Source organism: Oncorhynchus kisutch, linkage group LG21, assembly GCF_002021735.2.
Source record: "Oncorhynchus kisutch isolate 150728-3 linkage group LG21, Okis_V2, whole genome shotgun sequence".
In the NCBI taxonomy this organism is placed as follows: Eukaryota; Metazoa; Chordata; class Actinopteri; order Salmoniformes; family Salmonidae; genus Oncorhynchus; species Oncorhynchus kisutch.
The window spans coordinates 32,473,955-32,491,113 of record NC_034194.2 but is presented as its reverse complement, the minus strand read 5'-3'; the positions used below and the strand labels follow the sequence as shown (position 1 = coordinate 32,491,113).

Genomic DNA, 17,159 nt, shown 5'->3' with positions numbered 1-17,159 from the left:
AAAATGTTCTAACTCAGGACTCATCCAGATCTCTGTTCTTGATAGACAGCAGTTGTCTAGTCTACCTGGCAATACTAGTGTGCTAGTGCTATGCTAGTGTGTTGGGAAAATGTGAAAATTCTATATCAAAGAAGAACTGCAATGCTGACATGGGGCTATCTAACCCAATCAATGATTTGAGATGATCGCAATCAAGATGAGATATCAGTCGAAATGCATGCAGATAAATCAATGCTTGAGACATCAGCCTGCTATTGACTGTTCAAAATGACAATATAACATTTTCTTTTTAATGTTGTTGGGAGATGTGTTTATTTTTTGAAAATGCGTTAGACACACAACTTCCAGAGACATAACCATGACACATCACTATCAACAAACCAGGATGGACATCAGTACAATTTCAAGCTAACTACAAACTCACACAGACACACACACACCTCTGCTTTTAGGTATAGAGTTGATATAAAAACACATGTAGACAAAATGGCCGACATTTGAATGCCACAACTGCGAACCGCAAAGTCAGATACAGATATGTTTTGCCACTTGTTAAAGCATGAGAGACAAACAACTTTCTTAAATCTCCTCAGATGTTATTCACACTCTCCCTCCCTTTCCCTCCCTCTCTGTAGTTCATTTGAGGCTGGGATTGGTGACTTTGCCCATGAAGACAATGCTCTTGGTAGAGTCCTCCAGGATGAAGAGCAGGAAGGGCCTGTTGAGCATGATGGTGTCTGGGAGAGACATAGGCATGATCTCTATCGTAGTTACAGCGGCCGCCTCAGTCCCCTTCTCATCTACGCTCAGCACAGCCTTGTGGGTAACCTGGCGAGGGAACAGGAATGGGTTAATTTGTTGACCTTGACAGCACTGTCCCCTACATGGCCTATAAACATAATAGAATGGAATAGACCCTTAGTAGTCCATCAGAGACAGACATTCTTATTCTATTTTGTTCCCTCAGACAGATAAGAGAAGAGGCAGACATGAGATGGATGTGACACATCATCATACCTTGGACACCTTCAGTTTGGTATCCTCAGAGATGGCAGAGAAGTCAGCTGAGTCACCGAAGGCACTGACCACGCCCATGTCTTTCAGATGATCTCCCAGGGAGTACGAGGTAGAGGTGGAGAACTTGGGCATGAAGATATCCACATTGCTGAAAGAGAGATTATCATACACTGAGTTTACAGTATTATCGCAAAGAAACGTACATGATCCTGCCGCTCGCAAATAAAATGCCAGCCACATTCAAATGTTAATCTGCATTAAGAATCTCTATATATGATACAATCTGATGCTTATTGCAAACTTTGTCTTGTCTGCTGATAAACAAACTACCCTAACCTTACGTTAAGAATAGATAGAAATAAAGAATATAAAAAGAATAGACAACATTATACTGAAAAGGTGCCCAAAAAAAAAGTTACAAAAATTCTACTCTCCTTAACTCCTGGAGAGGATGTAGTACTACACTGACCATATATACCATGAATAAATAGAGAATGTTACATTAGAAAGTATATGAAATAATGTGTTCTCACGTCCTGAACAGGTGCTCGTGCACGTGCTTCAGGTAGTCCTTGTTGATGAAGGCCTCCACGTGCTCCATCTTTCCATCGTTGGGCAGGACCACCATCATTGAGGAGTTGCCTTTGTAAGGCAGTATGACCACGGTGGTGAAGTTATCCTGGTCCTGATACAACTCATAACGACCCGTCCTCTTCATCATGTCCACCTGCACCTTGGTGTTCTCGTCCACTTTGAAGTCAGCCTTGTGGGTCAGCGTGGCATCGAAGGGCTTATCCCACTTCCCTGGAGGGAGGTAGAGGACATTGTTACTAAGGGGTAGTAAACATGCAAGCAGAAACAAACAATGTTATAAAGCCTATATTGGTTTTAGTTTGTCCTGCACATTCCTTTTCTGTTCATTCTTTATTGACACATCTTTAGTTTACAGTGTGGAAATTAGTTAGTCATTCAGTCAGTCAATCAATTGATCAATGATCTGTATTATTTTGTTGTTCTTAAATTAAACAATAAGTGCATGACCATTTTCTCCTACTACAGTGTCCTCCTCCTACCTCTGAAGAAGACGTAGTTGATGAGCATCATGGCTGTATCAGGGTCCAGATCCTTCACCATGTCTGTGATCTTGTCCTGGGTCTTCTTGGCGATGAACTTGTTGATCTCGGCGGCAGCCTCAGCTGGGTTCTTGAAGTCGACCGTGAAGCCTTCGCTGGCGTAGAAGTGCTTGGCGTCCTCGAGGAACTTGGCTAGGGGCTTGAAGCCGTCCCTCAGAGCCAAGGCATTGCCCATGTCCAGCTGCATGGCCTCCCCAGTGTGGCCCAACATGTGGGACAGGTGCTCGTAAGCATTGTTCACCTGCTCCGGTGTTAAGGCGCCGTAGCCCAGAGCGGAGTACAGCTGGCTGTGGGTGTCTCCCTTAGCCCCAAGGGACAGCATAGCCAGACTAGTGGCAATGCCCAGAGGAGAGAAGAAAATGTTCATGTTCTCGGTGTTGGCTTTGCTCAGGCTCCTGTACAGGGTGAAGGCGAAGTCTGCGTTGTGGGGCGCCAGCTTGTGGCAGGACTCTTCTTCCCCGTGGCTGTGCTGAGGGTGGGCCTCGCCAGCGATGTGGTGGAGGTGGTGGTGGTGGTCTTCTGTGTGACCGGCGTGGTCCCCGTCATGGGGCGCCGCCAAGGCCACGCAGAGCAGCGCAGCCACTATCGTACAATAAGATATACCCCGCATTTTATCTACCTGGAGAGAGAGAATAGACAATGTCATTACTACTCCGCACAGATTTTTAAAATGCAGTGAAATAAAGATCAGTTCTTACCTCCAATGTCCTCTTTGCCGGAGACAGTGTTGCAGGAACTCCGTCAATTTATGGGCCTGAGAAGATCAGCTGATCACATTTAATAAATGATTAACCAGACCCCACCTCCTTATACTGACCTGGCTGAACCGGAGATTAATCTGGCCAGGCTGACTAGACTACATGTAATGTTGCAACATGTCTCAACACCCAGTACTCCACACGAAAGCACTAAAGGATTTTCCTTCCTCACAGTAAGTTGTTGGTAAATGTAGGTGATCTTACTCATGCCTTGCAACACTTTTGATCTTTGACACATGATTGCTCAGAACACTTATATTTTAACACCATCACAAACAGATGTAATAAAGACATCAATCCAGTTTAATTGGATTTAACATGAGAAAGACATTGCCTTTTTTTTTATCTGACAGCAGAATGACATGTATTATTATTTTTATAGTGTATTAGAATGACTTTGTGACACCAAATCTTGTGTCGTCTCTCAAATCTCTCCTGGCCGCTCTTTGTTGGTAATAAGCCTGACATTTCAGAAAGCAGAACCACTATAAATACTTTACAAACGTCACATGTTTCTCCTGACAGTTGTATGACATTCCAGAACCCCATGTAGACCAGTAGTTGTACAACTAAACTCCATATTGGAACCACCAATTGGCTTATGGTTGTGATCTGTCACTGTTGAAAGCTGGGAACAGATTATTGAGCTGGCCTCTCATGACTGATCTGCTGTCTGATTCATCTTGTTCTATTCTATTCATCATTTTATCTTTCCGAGTTTGAAATATCACAATGTCATCTGCAGGACGCCAGCATCAAAGAATAGAATGATATTCACACTCAAAGCTTTGCTCTCTGTGTGTGTCATTGTGAAATGTTGGATTCGAAAACTCCAGCTTGTAGTGTAGCCTAAGGATAAAATGAACTTAAAACCTTTGCTGTCTCTGTTATTAAAATGATTGTCAATTAACTAAATGATTGATTCCGATATTGACTGATGATTGAGTTTGTGTAACGTTTTCTTTCATCCTAATTGTAAAACAATTTAATTGTGAAATTGTTATGTAATGTAAAAGTCAGCCATAACCTGTATATAACTAAAATACTTACATTACTAGAAATTATTTTATCATATAATATTAAAATAAAACCGAAACTAGAGTAAAACAATCCCATTCTTATCATTTTTCTTCAACAAATGGCCTTTTACAGCCTCGTACAAACCATCCTGATCTTGTGAGCTTACATTCTGTTACATTCTTCTGTTACATTCTTCTGTTACATTCTTCTGTTACATTCTTCTGTTACATTCTGTTACATTCTCCTGTTGCATTCTGTTACATTCTGTTACATTCTCCTGTTACATTCTGTTACATTCTCCTGTTACAATCTGTTACATTCTGTTACATTCTTCAGTTACATTCTGTTACATTCTGTAACATTCTTCTGTTACAGTCTCCTGTTTCATTCTGTTACATTCTCCTGTTACATTCTGTTACATTCTCCTGTTACAATCTGTTACATTCTGTTACATTCTTCAGTTACATTCTGTTACATTCTGTAACATTCTTCTGTTACATTCTCCTGTGACATTCGGTTACATTCTGTTACAGTCTCCTGTTTCATTCTGTTACATTCTCCTGTTACATTCGGTTACATTCTGTTACATTCTCCTGTTACATTCGGTTACATTCTGTTACATTCTCCTGTTACATTCTGTTACATTCTGTTACAGTCTCCTGTTTCATTCTGTTACATTCTGTTACATTCTGTTACATTCTGTTACATTCTGTTACATTCTGTTACATTCTGTTACATTCTGTTACATTCTGTTACATTCTGTTACATTCTCCTGTTTCATTCTGTTACATTCTCCTGTTACATTCTGTTACATTCTCCTGTGACATTCGGTTACATTCTGTTACAGTCTCCTGTTTCATTCTGTTACATTCTCCTGTTACATTCGGTTACATTCTGTTACATTCTCCTGTTACATTCGGTTACATTCTGTTACATTCTCCTGTTACATTCTGTTACATTCTCCTGTTACATTCTGTTACATTCTCCTGTTACATTCGGTTACATTCTGTTACATTCTCCTGTTTCATTCTGTTACATTCTCCTGTTACATTCGGTTACATTCTGTTACATTCTCCTGTTACAATCTGTTACATTCTGTTACATTCTCCTGTTACATTCTCCTGTTACATTCTCCTGTTACATTCTGTTACATTCTCCTGTTACATTCTGTTACATTCTGTTACATTCTCCTGTTACATTCTGTTACATTCTGTTACATTCTCCTGTTACATTCTGTTACATTCTGTTACATTCTCCTGTTACATTCTGTTACATTCTCCTGTTACATTCTCCTGTTACATTCGGTTACATTCTTCTGTTACATTCTCCTGTTACATTCTGTTACATTCTCCTGTTACATTCTGTTACATTCTCCTGTTACATTCGGTTACATTCTCCTGTTACATTGTGTTACATTCTCCTGCAACATTCTGTTACATTTTCCTGTTTCATTCTGTTACATTCTCCTGTTACATTCGGTTACATTCTGTTACATTCTCCTGTTACATTCTGTTACATTCTCCTGTTACATTCGGTTACATTCTCCTGTTATATTCGGTTACATTCTCCTGTTACATTCTGTTACATTCTCCTGCTACATTCTGTTACATTCTGTAACATTCTTCTGTTACATTCTGTTTATCAGTGTAGTGAAACAGAATGTAAGCTCGCGAGATTGGGATTGTTCATACGAGGCAAGCCCTTTCACGCACTCATTATGGAAATCCACAAAACGCAAACAAGCAGGTGGTTTCTGAATCCGATTTTAATGGTCAAATCATATACTTCACAGTATCCATTTCAAAGGCACAGACAGTCTACAAATCCACTTTCTTGATGCAACGTTTTATATCACAGGGTACAGGAATAAGCTCAAATATGGTTTTCTGTGATCTGACAATGTCAATTCTTATTATTATTCTTCTGATCATCACCAAAGGGAGGAAAATACAACAGCGATATGAGTGATAGAGCGTCACAACAGTGAAATAAGAGACTGAGGCTCCTATGACTTGGTCTCATCCAACTCTAGAGTAACCTCATGGGGAGCATTCAGAGGGGGGGGGGGGGGGTGTTGACAAGATTTGGTGGAAAAAGTCAACTACGGAAATACCTAATCTCGGCCCCAAATATTTTGATACACTACTTATACCCTACCATGAACCAAAAATGTGTTGTGTATCCTGAGCAGAATAACAGATAAACTAAGATTTTTCCTTCTACAACATCACCTTCATCTAGTGTTACTTTAAACAGCTTCCAAGTGGTACTCCTTCCTGAATGAGTTTCAGGGTATTCTTCAGTGAAACCGGCGAGACCCCAGCCGCTTTTTAGTAGACTTTCTAAACTAGGCTTTCTTCTTGAGGAACTTCTTGAGGTATTTCTGCCCGCCTGTGTGAAAATACCAATCAAGGTGTTAATGGACTGTGTTCAGGAAGCTGTTTTGTTATTGCATGAGTAAATGTTTTTGTCACGGCCTGGCCATAGAGAGGCTTTTATTCTCTATTTTGGTTAGGCCAGGGTGTGACTAGGCTGGGCATTCTAGTTTCTTTATTTCTATGTTTTCTGTTTCTATGTTTTGGCCGGGTATGGTTCTCGATCAGGGACAGCTGTCTATCGTTGTCTCTGATTGGGAATCATACTTAGGCAGCCTGTTTTTCCACCTTAGTTGTGGGTTGTTGTCTTTGTTAGTGGCCTGTATAGCCCTAGTAAGCTTCACGGTCGTTTTTTGGGGGGGTTGTTTATTGTTGGCGACATTTAAAGAAATAAAGAGAAAATGTATTTATTGTATTTAACTAGGCAAGTCAATTAAGAACAAATTCGTATTTACAATGACAGCCTACCAAGAGGCAAAAGGCCTCCTGCGGGGGCTGGGGGGAAAAACATGGCTGGACAAAACACACATCATGACAAGAGAGGCACCACAACACTACATAAAGAGAGACCTAAGACAACAACGCAACATGGCAACAACACATGACAACACAGCATGGTACCAACACAACATGACAACAACACGGTAGCAGCACAACATAGTAGCAGCACAAACATGGTACAAACATTGTTAGGCACAGAAAACAGCATGAAGGGCAAAAATCCAGACACAACAATACATCAAGCTAAGCAGCAACGAGTGTCAGTTAGAGTGTCCATGATTGAGTCTTTGAATGTAGAAATGGAGATAAAACTGTTGAGTTTTAGTGGGGGTTTTCAGTTCGTTCCAGTTGCTAGCAAACTGGAAAAATAGGAGCGACTCAGGGATGTGTGTGCTTTGGGGACCTTTAACAGAATGTGACTGTCAGAACAGGTGTTGTATGTGGAGGATGAGGGTTGCAGTAGATATCTCAGATAGGGGGGAGTGAGACCTAGGAGGGTTTAATAATTAAGCATCACCCAGTGGGTCTTGCGTTGGGTGTACAGAGATGACCAGTTTACAGAGGAGTATAGAGTGCAGTGATGTGTCCTATAAGGAGCATTGGTGAAAAATCTGAAGGTCGAATGGTAAAGAACATCTAGCCACTCAAAAGCACCCTTACATCCCAATCTATAAATTATGTCTCCGTAATCTAGCATGGGTAGGATGGTCATCTGAATCAGGGTTAGTTTGGCAGCTGGGGTGAAAGAGGAGCGATTACATTAGTTTAAACCTTAGCCTGCAGCTTGGATATGTGCTGACAGAAGGACAGTGTACTGTTTAGCCATTTTCCCAAGTACTTGTATGAGGTGACTACCTCAAGCTCTAAACCCTCAGAGGCAGTAATCACACATGTGGGGAGAGGGGCATTCTTCTTACCGAACCACATGACCTGTGTTTTGGAGGTGTTCAGAACAAGGTTAAGGGCAGAGAAAGCTTGTTGGACACTAAGAAAGCTTTGTTGTAGATTGTTTAACACAAAATCTGGGGAGGGGCCAGCTGAGTATAACACTGTATCATCTGCATATAAATGGAGGAGAGAGCTTCCTACTGCCTGAGCTGTGTTGTTGATGTAAATTGGGAAGAGAGTGGGGCCTAGGATCGAGCCTTGAGGTACTCCCGGAAATCCAAGATGGCATAGCAGTCCGGACGTGTGTTTTTTCGTACATATTTTTCGTACATATTTTATTTTAATCTCACTTTCCACCTACGATCTAAATATACTTTCCTGCAACCCACCTCACCCAATGTGGTACGGGTCTGCTATTTTTACACGTTATAACTGGAACCCCCATCAGAAGCTAGCCAGCTAACTAGCTACTAGCTGGTAGTCATTGTTAGCCACGGCTAGCGGTCTTCACCTTTAGCTCGGTCACCAGCCAGCTTTAGCTCGGTCAAAACCTTCTAGTCTGCACAGCAGACGGACTGCTTTTCTCCACCACATCACCGGATTCCTGCCGCAGGCTCTGGGCTATTACATTGGATCATCACAGCTAGCTAGCTGCAATTCAGTGGCCACCGCTGGGTAACGCCTCTGTCCAAAAGCAAGCGCCAGTTAGCATTGAGCTAGCCTCAAGTTAGGCCCATCTCCCGGCTAGCCAAAGAGGTAAAACTTCTAATTCATGGGCTACAATACCTCTTTTGCCAATTGGCCTGGACACTTTAGTGCCGGCACGGAGCCCCGCTGATCCATCACACCTGCTCTGCCGACGTAATCGTCCGATGTGGTTTCAAAAGGCTTTTCTGTTGCCTTGTCACCGAAGACCCATCTGCTAGCTCTGGCCCGTAGCTTTCTGAACGCCGTGCTTCTCGCTCGCCTAGCATAGTAGTGACTACCGAACGGCTCCTGGACTCACCTATTGCTGCTCATTGGACCCTATGATCACTCGGCTACACATGCCTCTCTCTAATGTCAATATGCCTTATCTTCTGCTTTTTCGGTTAGTTATTGCCTTAGATCTTTTGTCACACACCCCACACATGGGGAGACCTCACCTGGCTTAGCTGGTGTCTCCATAGATGCAAGCTCTCTCATTGTCACTCAATGCCTAGGTTTACCCCCGCTGTACTCACATCTTACTATACCCTTGTCTGTACATTATGCCCTGAATCTATTTTACCACGCCCAGAAATCTGTTCCCAAATCACTAGACGACCAGTTCTTTTAGCCTTTATCCGTACCCTTATCCTACTCCTCCTCTGTTCCTCTGGTGATTTAGAGGTTAACCCCAGGCCCTGTAGTCCCCAGCATCACACCTATTCCCCAGGCGCTCTCATTTGTTTACTTCTGTAACCATAAAAGGCCTTGGTTTCATGCATGTTAACATCAGAAGCCTCCTCCCTAATTTGTTTTATTCTCTGCTTTAGCACACTCTGCCAAACCTGATGTCCTGGCCATGTCTGAATCCTAGAATTAGGAAGGACACCAAAAATTCTCAAATTTCTATCCCCAACTATAACATTTTCCATCAAGATAGAACTGCCAAAGAGGGCGGAGTTGCAATCTACTGCAGAGATAGCCTGCAGAGTTCTGTCATACTATCCAAGTCTGTGACTAAACAGTTTGAGCTTCTACTTTTAAAAATCCACCTTTCCAGAAATAAGTCTCTCACTGTTGCTGCTTGTTATAGACCCCCCTCAGCCCCTAGCCGTGCCCTGGACACCACATGTGAATTGATTGCCCCCCATCTATCTTCAGAGTTCGTACTGTTAGGTGACCTAAACTGGGATATGTTTAGCACCCCGGCCGTCCTACAATCTAAGCTAGATGCCCTCAATCTCACACAAATTATCAAGGAACCTACCAGGTACAACCCTAAATCCATAAACATGGGCACCCTCATAGATATCATCCTGACCAACATGCCCTCTAAATACACCTCTGCTGTCTTCAACCAGGATCTGAGCGATCACTGCCTCATTGCCTGCGTCCGTAAGGGGCCTGTGGTCAAACGACCACCCCTCATCACTGTAAAACACTCCCTAACACACTTCAGTGAGCATCTTAAATAAGCATGCCCCATTCAAAAAATGTTTGAACTAAGAACAGATATAGCCCTTGGTTCACTCCAGACTTGACTGACCTTGACCAGCACAAAAATATCCTGTGGCGTACTGCATTAACATCGAATAGCCCCCGCGATACGCAATTTTTCAGGGAAGTCAGGAACCAATATACACGGTCAGTTAGGAGAGTTAAGCCTAGCTTTTCAAACAGACATATGCATCCTGTAGCACCGATTCCAAAATGTTTTGGGGCACTGTAAAGTCTATGGAGAATAAGAGCACCTCCTCCCAGCTGCCCACTGCACTGAGGCTAGGAAATACTGTCACCACTGATAAATCTACAATAATTGAGAATTTCAATAAGCATTTTTCTACGGCTGGCCATGCTTTCCACCTGGCTACCCCTACAATTGTCAACAGCTTTGCTCTTCTGGCTAACCCAACCCCCCCCCCTCCCCCCTGATTTCTCCTTCACCCAAATCCAGATAGCTGATGTTATGAAAAAGCTGCAAAATCTGGATCCTTGCTAATCAGCTTGGCTAGAACAACAAGAAAATAGCTTAAAGTGTTTAGTCCAAATACTGGTGAAGTCAACAAATAAAATAATGGACGACCTGAGCAGAGAGGTCGAGAACCTGAAGAACAGTTTGCAGTTCTCCCATGGTCAGCTCAAGGAGTTTAAATAGGAGAACAGCAAGGTAAGAGCAATCTGTGTGTCTTTGAGAGAGGATATCAGTTCTGTATGTGAATCCATGATTACAATGACGGAGAAATCAGATTATCTCGGGGGACAATCAAGGCGGAACAACATGGTTGTGGACAGAATTGCAGAATCTCCGCATGAGACCTGGACGGAGTCTGAGGACAAAGTGAGGGAAATGATCTCAGAGAAACTGAATGTGGACCACAGGGAGACTGCGGTGGAGCCAATAACTATATCTTCCTCAACGAAGACTATCCTGAAGCTATGCGCCAGAAGAGGAAAGATCTTGTCCCAGACATGAAAGCTGCCAGAGCATGTGGGGACATTGCTTACATCTGCTATGACAGGCTCATTGTCCACCCTCCCTACCTCCCAAAAGCCTGGAAGGGATGAGAGAGCAAAGCCTATAGGTCCCTAGCTTCAACCCCGCAGCACACGATCACACCAACTGACTAATGCCCTGCTGAATGCATTTTCTTCTCTTGTTTTATTTGCTCCTTTCCATCAAATCAATAACTTGCTAACATCAGATAACATGAATATATTAGCCATTTCTGAGATTCACAGATAATTAATTTGGTGATACAGCAGTAGCAATACAAGGATATAACATCTATAGAAGAGACAGGAATGCTTATGGGGGAGGTGTTGTTGTATATATTCTGAGCCATATCTTTGTAATGCTTAGAGAATATCTAATGTGTTTTGACATGTGGTTGCAGGTTCACCTGGCACATCTAAAGCCTTTTCTTTTGGGATGTTGCTATAGACCACCAAGTGCTAACAGTCGGTATCTAAATAATATGTGTGAAATGCTTGATAGTGTATGTGATGTAAACAGAGAGGTCTACTTTCTTGAGGACCTGAATATTGACTGGTTGTCATCAAGCTGTCCGCTCAAGAGAAAGCTTCTCACTGTAACCAGTGCCTGTAATCTTGTTCAGGTTGTTAATCAACCTGCCAGGGTGTTTACAAACACTACAGGAACAAGATCATCCACATGTATTGATCACATTATTACTAATACTGTAGAACTTTGTTCTAAAGCTGTATCCGTACCCATTGGATGCAGTGATCACAATATAGTGGCTATATCCAGGAAAGCAGAAGTTCCAAAAGCTGGGCCTAAAATAGTATAGAAGAGATCATACAAAATGTTTTGCTGTGACTCTTATGTGAGTGATGTTAAAATATTTGTTTGTCTGATGTGGTTAATAAGGAGCATCCAGACACTGCACTTGATTAATTTATTTACCTGTTAGAACTGTTAAGGCACCATGGATTGACGAGGACTTGAAAAACGGCATGGTTGAAAGAGATGAGGCAACAGGAGAGGCTAATAAGTCTGGCTGCACATCTGTGTAAGGGGGCGCGTGCTGGTGGCAGGGAAGTCAGGCACAGGAGATCGAACTTGGTATAAACGGAGCAGTTTAATAAGTTCTCAAAAACTTTGAAAACCAAAATATACAAAATAATACAACTAGGTACAAAACCCGTTGCACACCAGAAAAGAACTTGCACATAGCTTACAAACAATCACTGACAAGGACATGAGGGGGAACAGAGGGTTAAATACATAACATGTAATTGATGGGATTGGAACCAGGTGTGATACAAGACAAGACAAAACCAAAGGAAAATTAAAAGAGGATCAGCGATGGCTAGAAGGTCGGTGACTTCGACCTCCGAACTCCGCCCAAACAAGGAGAGGGACCAACTTTGGCGGAAGTCGTGACAATCTAACTGGCTAACTTACTGCAAATTGAGAAATGATGTAACTTAACTCCACAAAAAGAAGAAGAACCTGTATTATGAAGCCAAGATGAATGATATAAAGAATGATACAAAAAAAACTTTCAATGAAATTATGGGCAGAAAGACAAATTCAAATCCATCTTTCATTGAATCAGATGGCTTATTCATCACAAAACCATTTGATGTTGCCAAGTATTTTAATGATTACTTAATTGGCAACTAGCAACAGTATGGCAACTGCTCTGCATCTGACCGTAAGGCGCTACAGAGGGTAGTGACTACGGCCCAGTACATCACTGGGGCCAAGCTTCCTGCCATCAAGGACCTATATAATAGGCGGTGTCAGAGGAAAGCCCATAAAATCATCAGAGACTCCAGTCACCTAAGTCATAAACTGTTTTCTCTGCTACCACATGGCAAGCGGTACCGGAGCACCAAGTTCAGGACCAAAAGGCTCCTTAACAGCTTCTACCCCCAAGCCATAAGACTGCTGAACAATTAAGCAAATGGCCACCAGACTATTTACATTGACCCGCCTCCATTTGTTTTGATGCTACTCGCTGTTTATTATCTATGCATAGTCACTTCATCCCCACCTACATGTACACTGCTGCTACTCGCTGTTTATTATCTATGCATAGTCACTTCATCCCCACCTACATGTACACTGCTGCTACTCGCTGTTTATTATCTATGCATAGTCACTTCATCCCCACCTACATGTACACTGCTGCTACTCGCTGTTTATTATCTATGCATAGTCACTTCATCCCCACCTACATGTACACTGCTGCTACTCGCTGTTTATTATCTATGCATAGTCACTTCATCCCCACCTACATGTACACTGCTGCTACTCGCTGTTTATTATCTATGCATAGTCACTTCATCCCCACCTACATGTACACTGCTGCTACTCGCTGTTTATTATCTATGCATAGTCACTTCATCCCCACCTACATGTACACTGCTGCTACTCGCTGTTTATTATCTATGCATAGTCACTTCATCCCCACCTACATGTACACTGCTGCTACTCGCTGTTTATTATCTATGCATAGTCACTTCATCCCCACCTACATGTACACTGCTGCTACTCGCTGTTTATTATCTATGCATAGTCACTTCATCCCCACCTACATGTACACTGCTGCTACTCGCTGTTTATTATCTATGCATAGTCACTTCATCCCCACCTACATGTACACTGCTGCTACTCGCTGTTTATTATCTATGCATAGTCACTTCATCCCCACCTACATGTACACTGCTGCTACTCGCTGTTTATTATCTATGCATAGTCACTTCATCCCCACCTACATGTACACTGCTGCTACTCGCTGTTTATTATCTATGCATAGTCACTTCATCCCCACCTACATGTACACTGCTGCTACTCGCTGTTTATTATCTATGCATAGTCACTTCATCCCCACCTACATGTACACTGCTGCTACTCGCTGTTTATTATCTATGCATAGTCACTTCATCCCCACCTACATGTACACTGCTGCTACTCGCTGTTTATTATCTATGCATAGTCACTTCATCCCCACCTACATGTACACTGCTGCTACTCGCTGTTTATTATCTATGCATAGTCACTTCATCCCCACCTACATGTACACTGCTGCTACTCGCTGTTTATTATCTATGCATAGTCACTTCATCCCCACCTACATGTACACTGCTGCTACTCGCTGTTTATTATCTATGCATAGTCACTTCATCCCCACCTACATGTACACTGCTGCTACTCGCTGTTTATTATCTATGCATAGTCACTTCATCCCCACCTACATGTACACTGCTGCTACTCGCTGTTTATTATCTATGCATAGTCACTTCATCCCCACCTACATGTACACTGCTGCTACTCGCTGTTTATTATCTATGCATAGTCACTTCATCCCCACCTACATGTACACTGCTGCTACTCGCTGTTTATTATCTATGCATAGTCACTTCATCCCCACCTACATGTACACTGCTGCTACTCACTGTTTATTATCTATGCATAGTCACTTCATCCCCACCTACATGTACACTGCTGCTACTCGCTGTTTATTATCTATGCATAGTCACTTCATCCCCACCTACATGTACACTGCTGCTACTCGCTGTTTATTATCTATGCATAGTCACTTCATCCCCACCTACATGTACACTGCTGCTACTCGCTGTTTATTATCTATGCATAGTCACTTCATCCCCACCTACATGTACACTGCTGCTACTCGCTGTTTATTATCTATGCATAGTCACTTCATCCCCACCTACATGTACACTGCTGCTACTCGCTGTTTATTATCTATGCATAGTCACTTCATCCCCACCTACATGTACACTGCTGCTACTCACTGTTTATTATCTATGCATAGTCACTTCATCCCCACCTACATGTACACTGCTGCTACTCGCTGTTTATTATCTATGCATAGTCACTTCATCCCCACCTACATGTACACTGCTGCTACTCGCTGTTTATTATCTATGCATAGTCACTTCATCCCCACCTACATGTACACTGCTGCTACTCGCTGTTTATTATCTATGCATAGTCACTTCATCCCCACCTACATGTACACTGCTGCTACTCGCTGTTTATTATCTATGCATAGTCACTTCATCCCCACCTACATGTACACTGCTGCTACTCGCTGTTTATTATCTATGCATAGTCACTTCATCCCCACCTACATGTACACTGCTGCTACTCGCTGTTTATTATCTATGCATAGTCACTTCATCCCCACCTACATGTACACTGCTGCTACTCGCTGTTTATTATCTATGCATAGTCACTTCATCACCACCTACATGTACAAATTTCCTCAACTAACCTGTAACCCTGCACACTGACTTAGTACCTGTACCTCCTGTATATAGCCTAGTTACTATTATTTTATTGTGTTACTTTTTTATGAGTTTTTACTTTGGCTCTCTATAAACGGAGCAGTTTATTTGGTAAATATGTTCTTAACTCTTCTTGAACTGCACTGTTGGTAAAGGGCTTGCCAGTAAGCATTTCACGGTAAGGTCAACACTCGTTGTATTCGGCGCATGTGACAAATAAATCATTGATTTGATTTGATTGGCAAAGTGGTGAAACTTAGACATGAAATGCCAACAACGAACAGTGAGCCACCATAGTCATGTATACAAAACAAATAATGAAATAAAAGCATTGCAAGCTAGAATTGTTTAAAGTTAGTGTGGGAGAGCTCTCTAGGCCTTGTACTCTTTTCTATTTTTTACCAATGGCCCGCCACTGGCATTAAACAAAGCATGTGTGTTCATGTACAGTATGTTGATCCTTCAACCATATACTCATCAGCAACCACAGCTAATGAAGGCATTGAAACCCTTAACAAAGAGTTGCAATCTGTTTTTGAATGGGTGGCCAGTAATAAACTGGTCCTGAACATCTCTAAAACTGAGAACAATCTATTTGGTATAAATCATTCCCTAAGTTCTAGACCCCAGCTGAATCTGGTAATGAATTATGTAGCTGTTGAACAAGCTGAGGAGACTAAATTACTTTGCGTTACCTAAGATTGTAAACTGTCATGGTCAAACATATAGATTCAATGGTTGTAAAAATGGGGAGAGGTCTGTCCATAATAAAGAGAGGCTCTAGTTCAATCTTATCTTGATTATTGTCCAGTCATATGGTCAAGTACTGCAAAGAAAGACCTAGTTAAACTGCAGCTGGCCCAGAACAGAGCGGCACATCATGCTCTTCATAGTAACCAGAGGGCTAATATCAATACTATGCATACCAGTCTCTCTTGGCTAAGAGTTGAGGAAAGACTGACTGTGTCACTTCTTGTTTTTATAAGAAACATTGTGTTGGAAATTCCTAATTCTTTGCATTGTCAACTTAAACATAGCACTGACACACACACTTACCCCACCAGACATGCCACCAGGGGTCTTTTCACAGTCCCCAGGTCCAGAAGAAATTCAAGGAAGTATTATACAGAGCCATGAGTGCATGGAACTCCCTTCCATCTTATATATCGCAAGTAAATAGAAAAATTGCTTTAAAAAAAAACAAATAAAGCAACACCTCACGGCACAACACCTCTCCCCCATGTGACCTACTTGTGTACTGACATGTATGTGTAACTGATAGATGCACACAAACACGACATGTTAATGTTTTAAAATCCTTGTAAATTGTAGTCTTTGGACTGTCATGTATTTTTTGTTACATGTCGGACCCCAGTAAGACTAGCTGTCGCCACAACATGTGTGGCCCTGTGGAAAAGGTCACTCAGCACATTGCTTGCACCATCAATATACACACACATCCACACACACACACACATAATGCAAACCTAGACATGCACATATGCATTTACGTATGCACACACACACAAATGCAAATCTACCCACCTGCCCACACACACACCCATCCACCCACACACTCAAACAAACACCCAAACCCTCCCTCCCTCCCTTGAGGTGAGTCGAGGCCAGTGTACCCATGTTTGAGGTTTGAAAGCCAGAAGACCATCCTGGCTGTGGAGAGAGGCTCCTCCAGGGGCTGAACCTCTCCCTTGGGCAGCAGAAGGAGGGAAGCCAGTCTGAGGGAAGCCTGGTGAAGTGGGAGGAAAGCCCGGCACGGCCCCCTCCACCATGCCTCCCCTAGGCTGGCTTCCCTCCACCAGGCCTCCCCCAGACAGGTAGTATCGTACGTCATCCTCAGCTCTACAGAGTTGTCACGGAACATCATGGTGACCTCCACGGTCGACGACAGGTGCACGTGGAAACGCCTGTTGATGGTGTGACACCTGTAGAATGGATGCTCCGACTTACCTGTAGGCGGATGCAAATGCACTGTAGAC

The 17,159-nt window shown here is 42.6% G+C and overlaps 1 protein-coding gene across 1 annotated transcript; it reads right to left on the bottom strand.

Moving 5' to 3' along the window:
- Positions 1 to 268: 268 nt before the first annotated feature.
- LOC109866404 (alpha-1-antitrypsin homolog) lies at positions 269 to 3,052 on the bottom strand. The gene is made up of 5 exons (XM_020455078.2): positions 2,849 to 3,052; positions 2,091 to 2,769; positions 1,551 to 1,821; positions 1,018 to 1,165; positions 269 to 828 (listed from the first exon to the last, which is right to left on the bottom strand). The coding sequence occupies exons 2-5, from the start codon at positions 2,758 to 2,760 to the stop codon at positions 637 to 639; spliced, it is 1,281 nt and encodes a 426-aa protein (XP_020310667.1). The 5' UTR covers positions 2,761 to 2,769; positions 2,849 to 3,052; the 3' UTR covers positions 269 to 636.
- Positions 3,053 to 17,159: the final 14,107 nt, after the last annotated feature.

Coding starts and splice junctions, on each gene's coding strand:
- LOC109866404 (XM_020455078.2), bottom strand. CDS start 2,760: ATGCGGGGTATATCTTATTGTACGATAGTGGCTGCGCTGCTCTGCGTG. Junction 1,822..2,090: donor CAACTACGTCTTCTTCAGAG/GTAGGAGGAGGA, acceptor ACCTCCCTCCAG/GGAAGTGGGATAAGCCCTTC. Junction 829..1,017: donor CCAAACTGAAGGTGTCCAAG/GTATGATGATGT, acceptor TTCCCTCGCCAG/GTTACCCACAAGGCTGTGCT.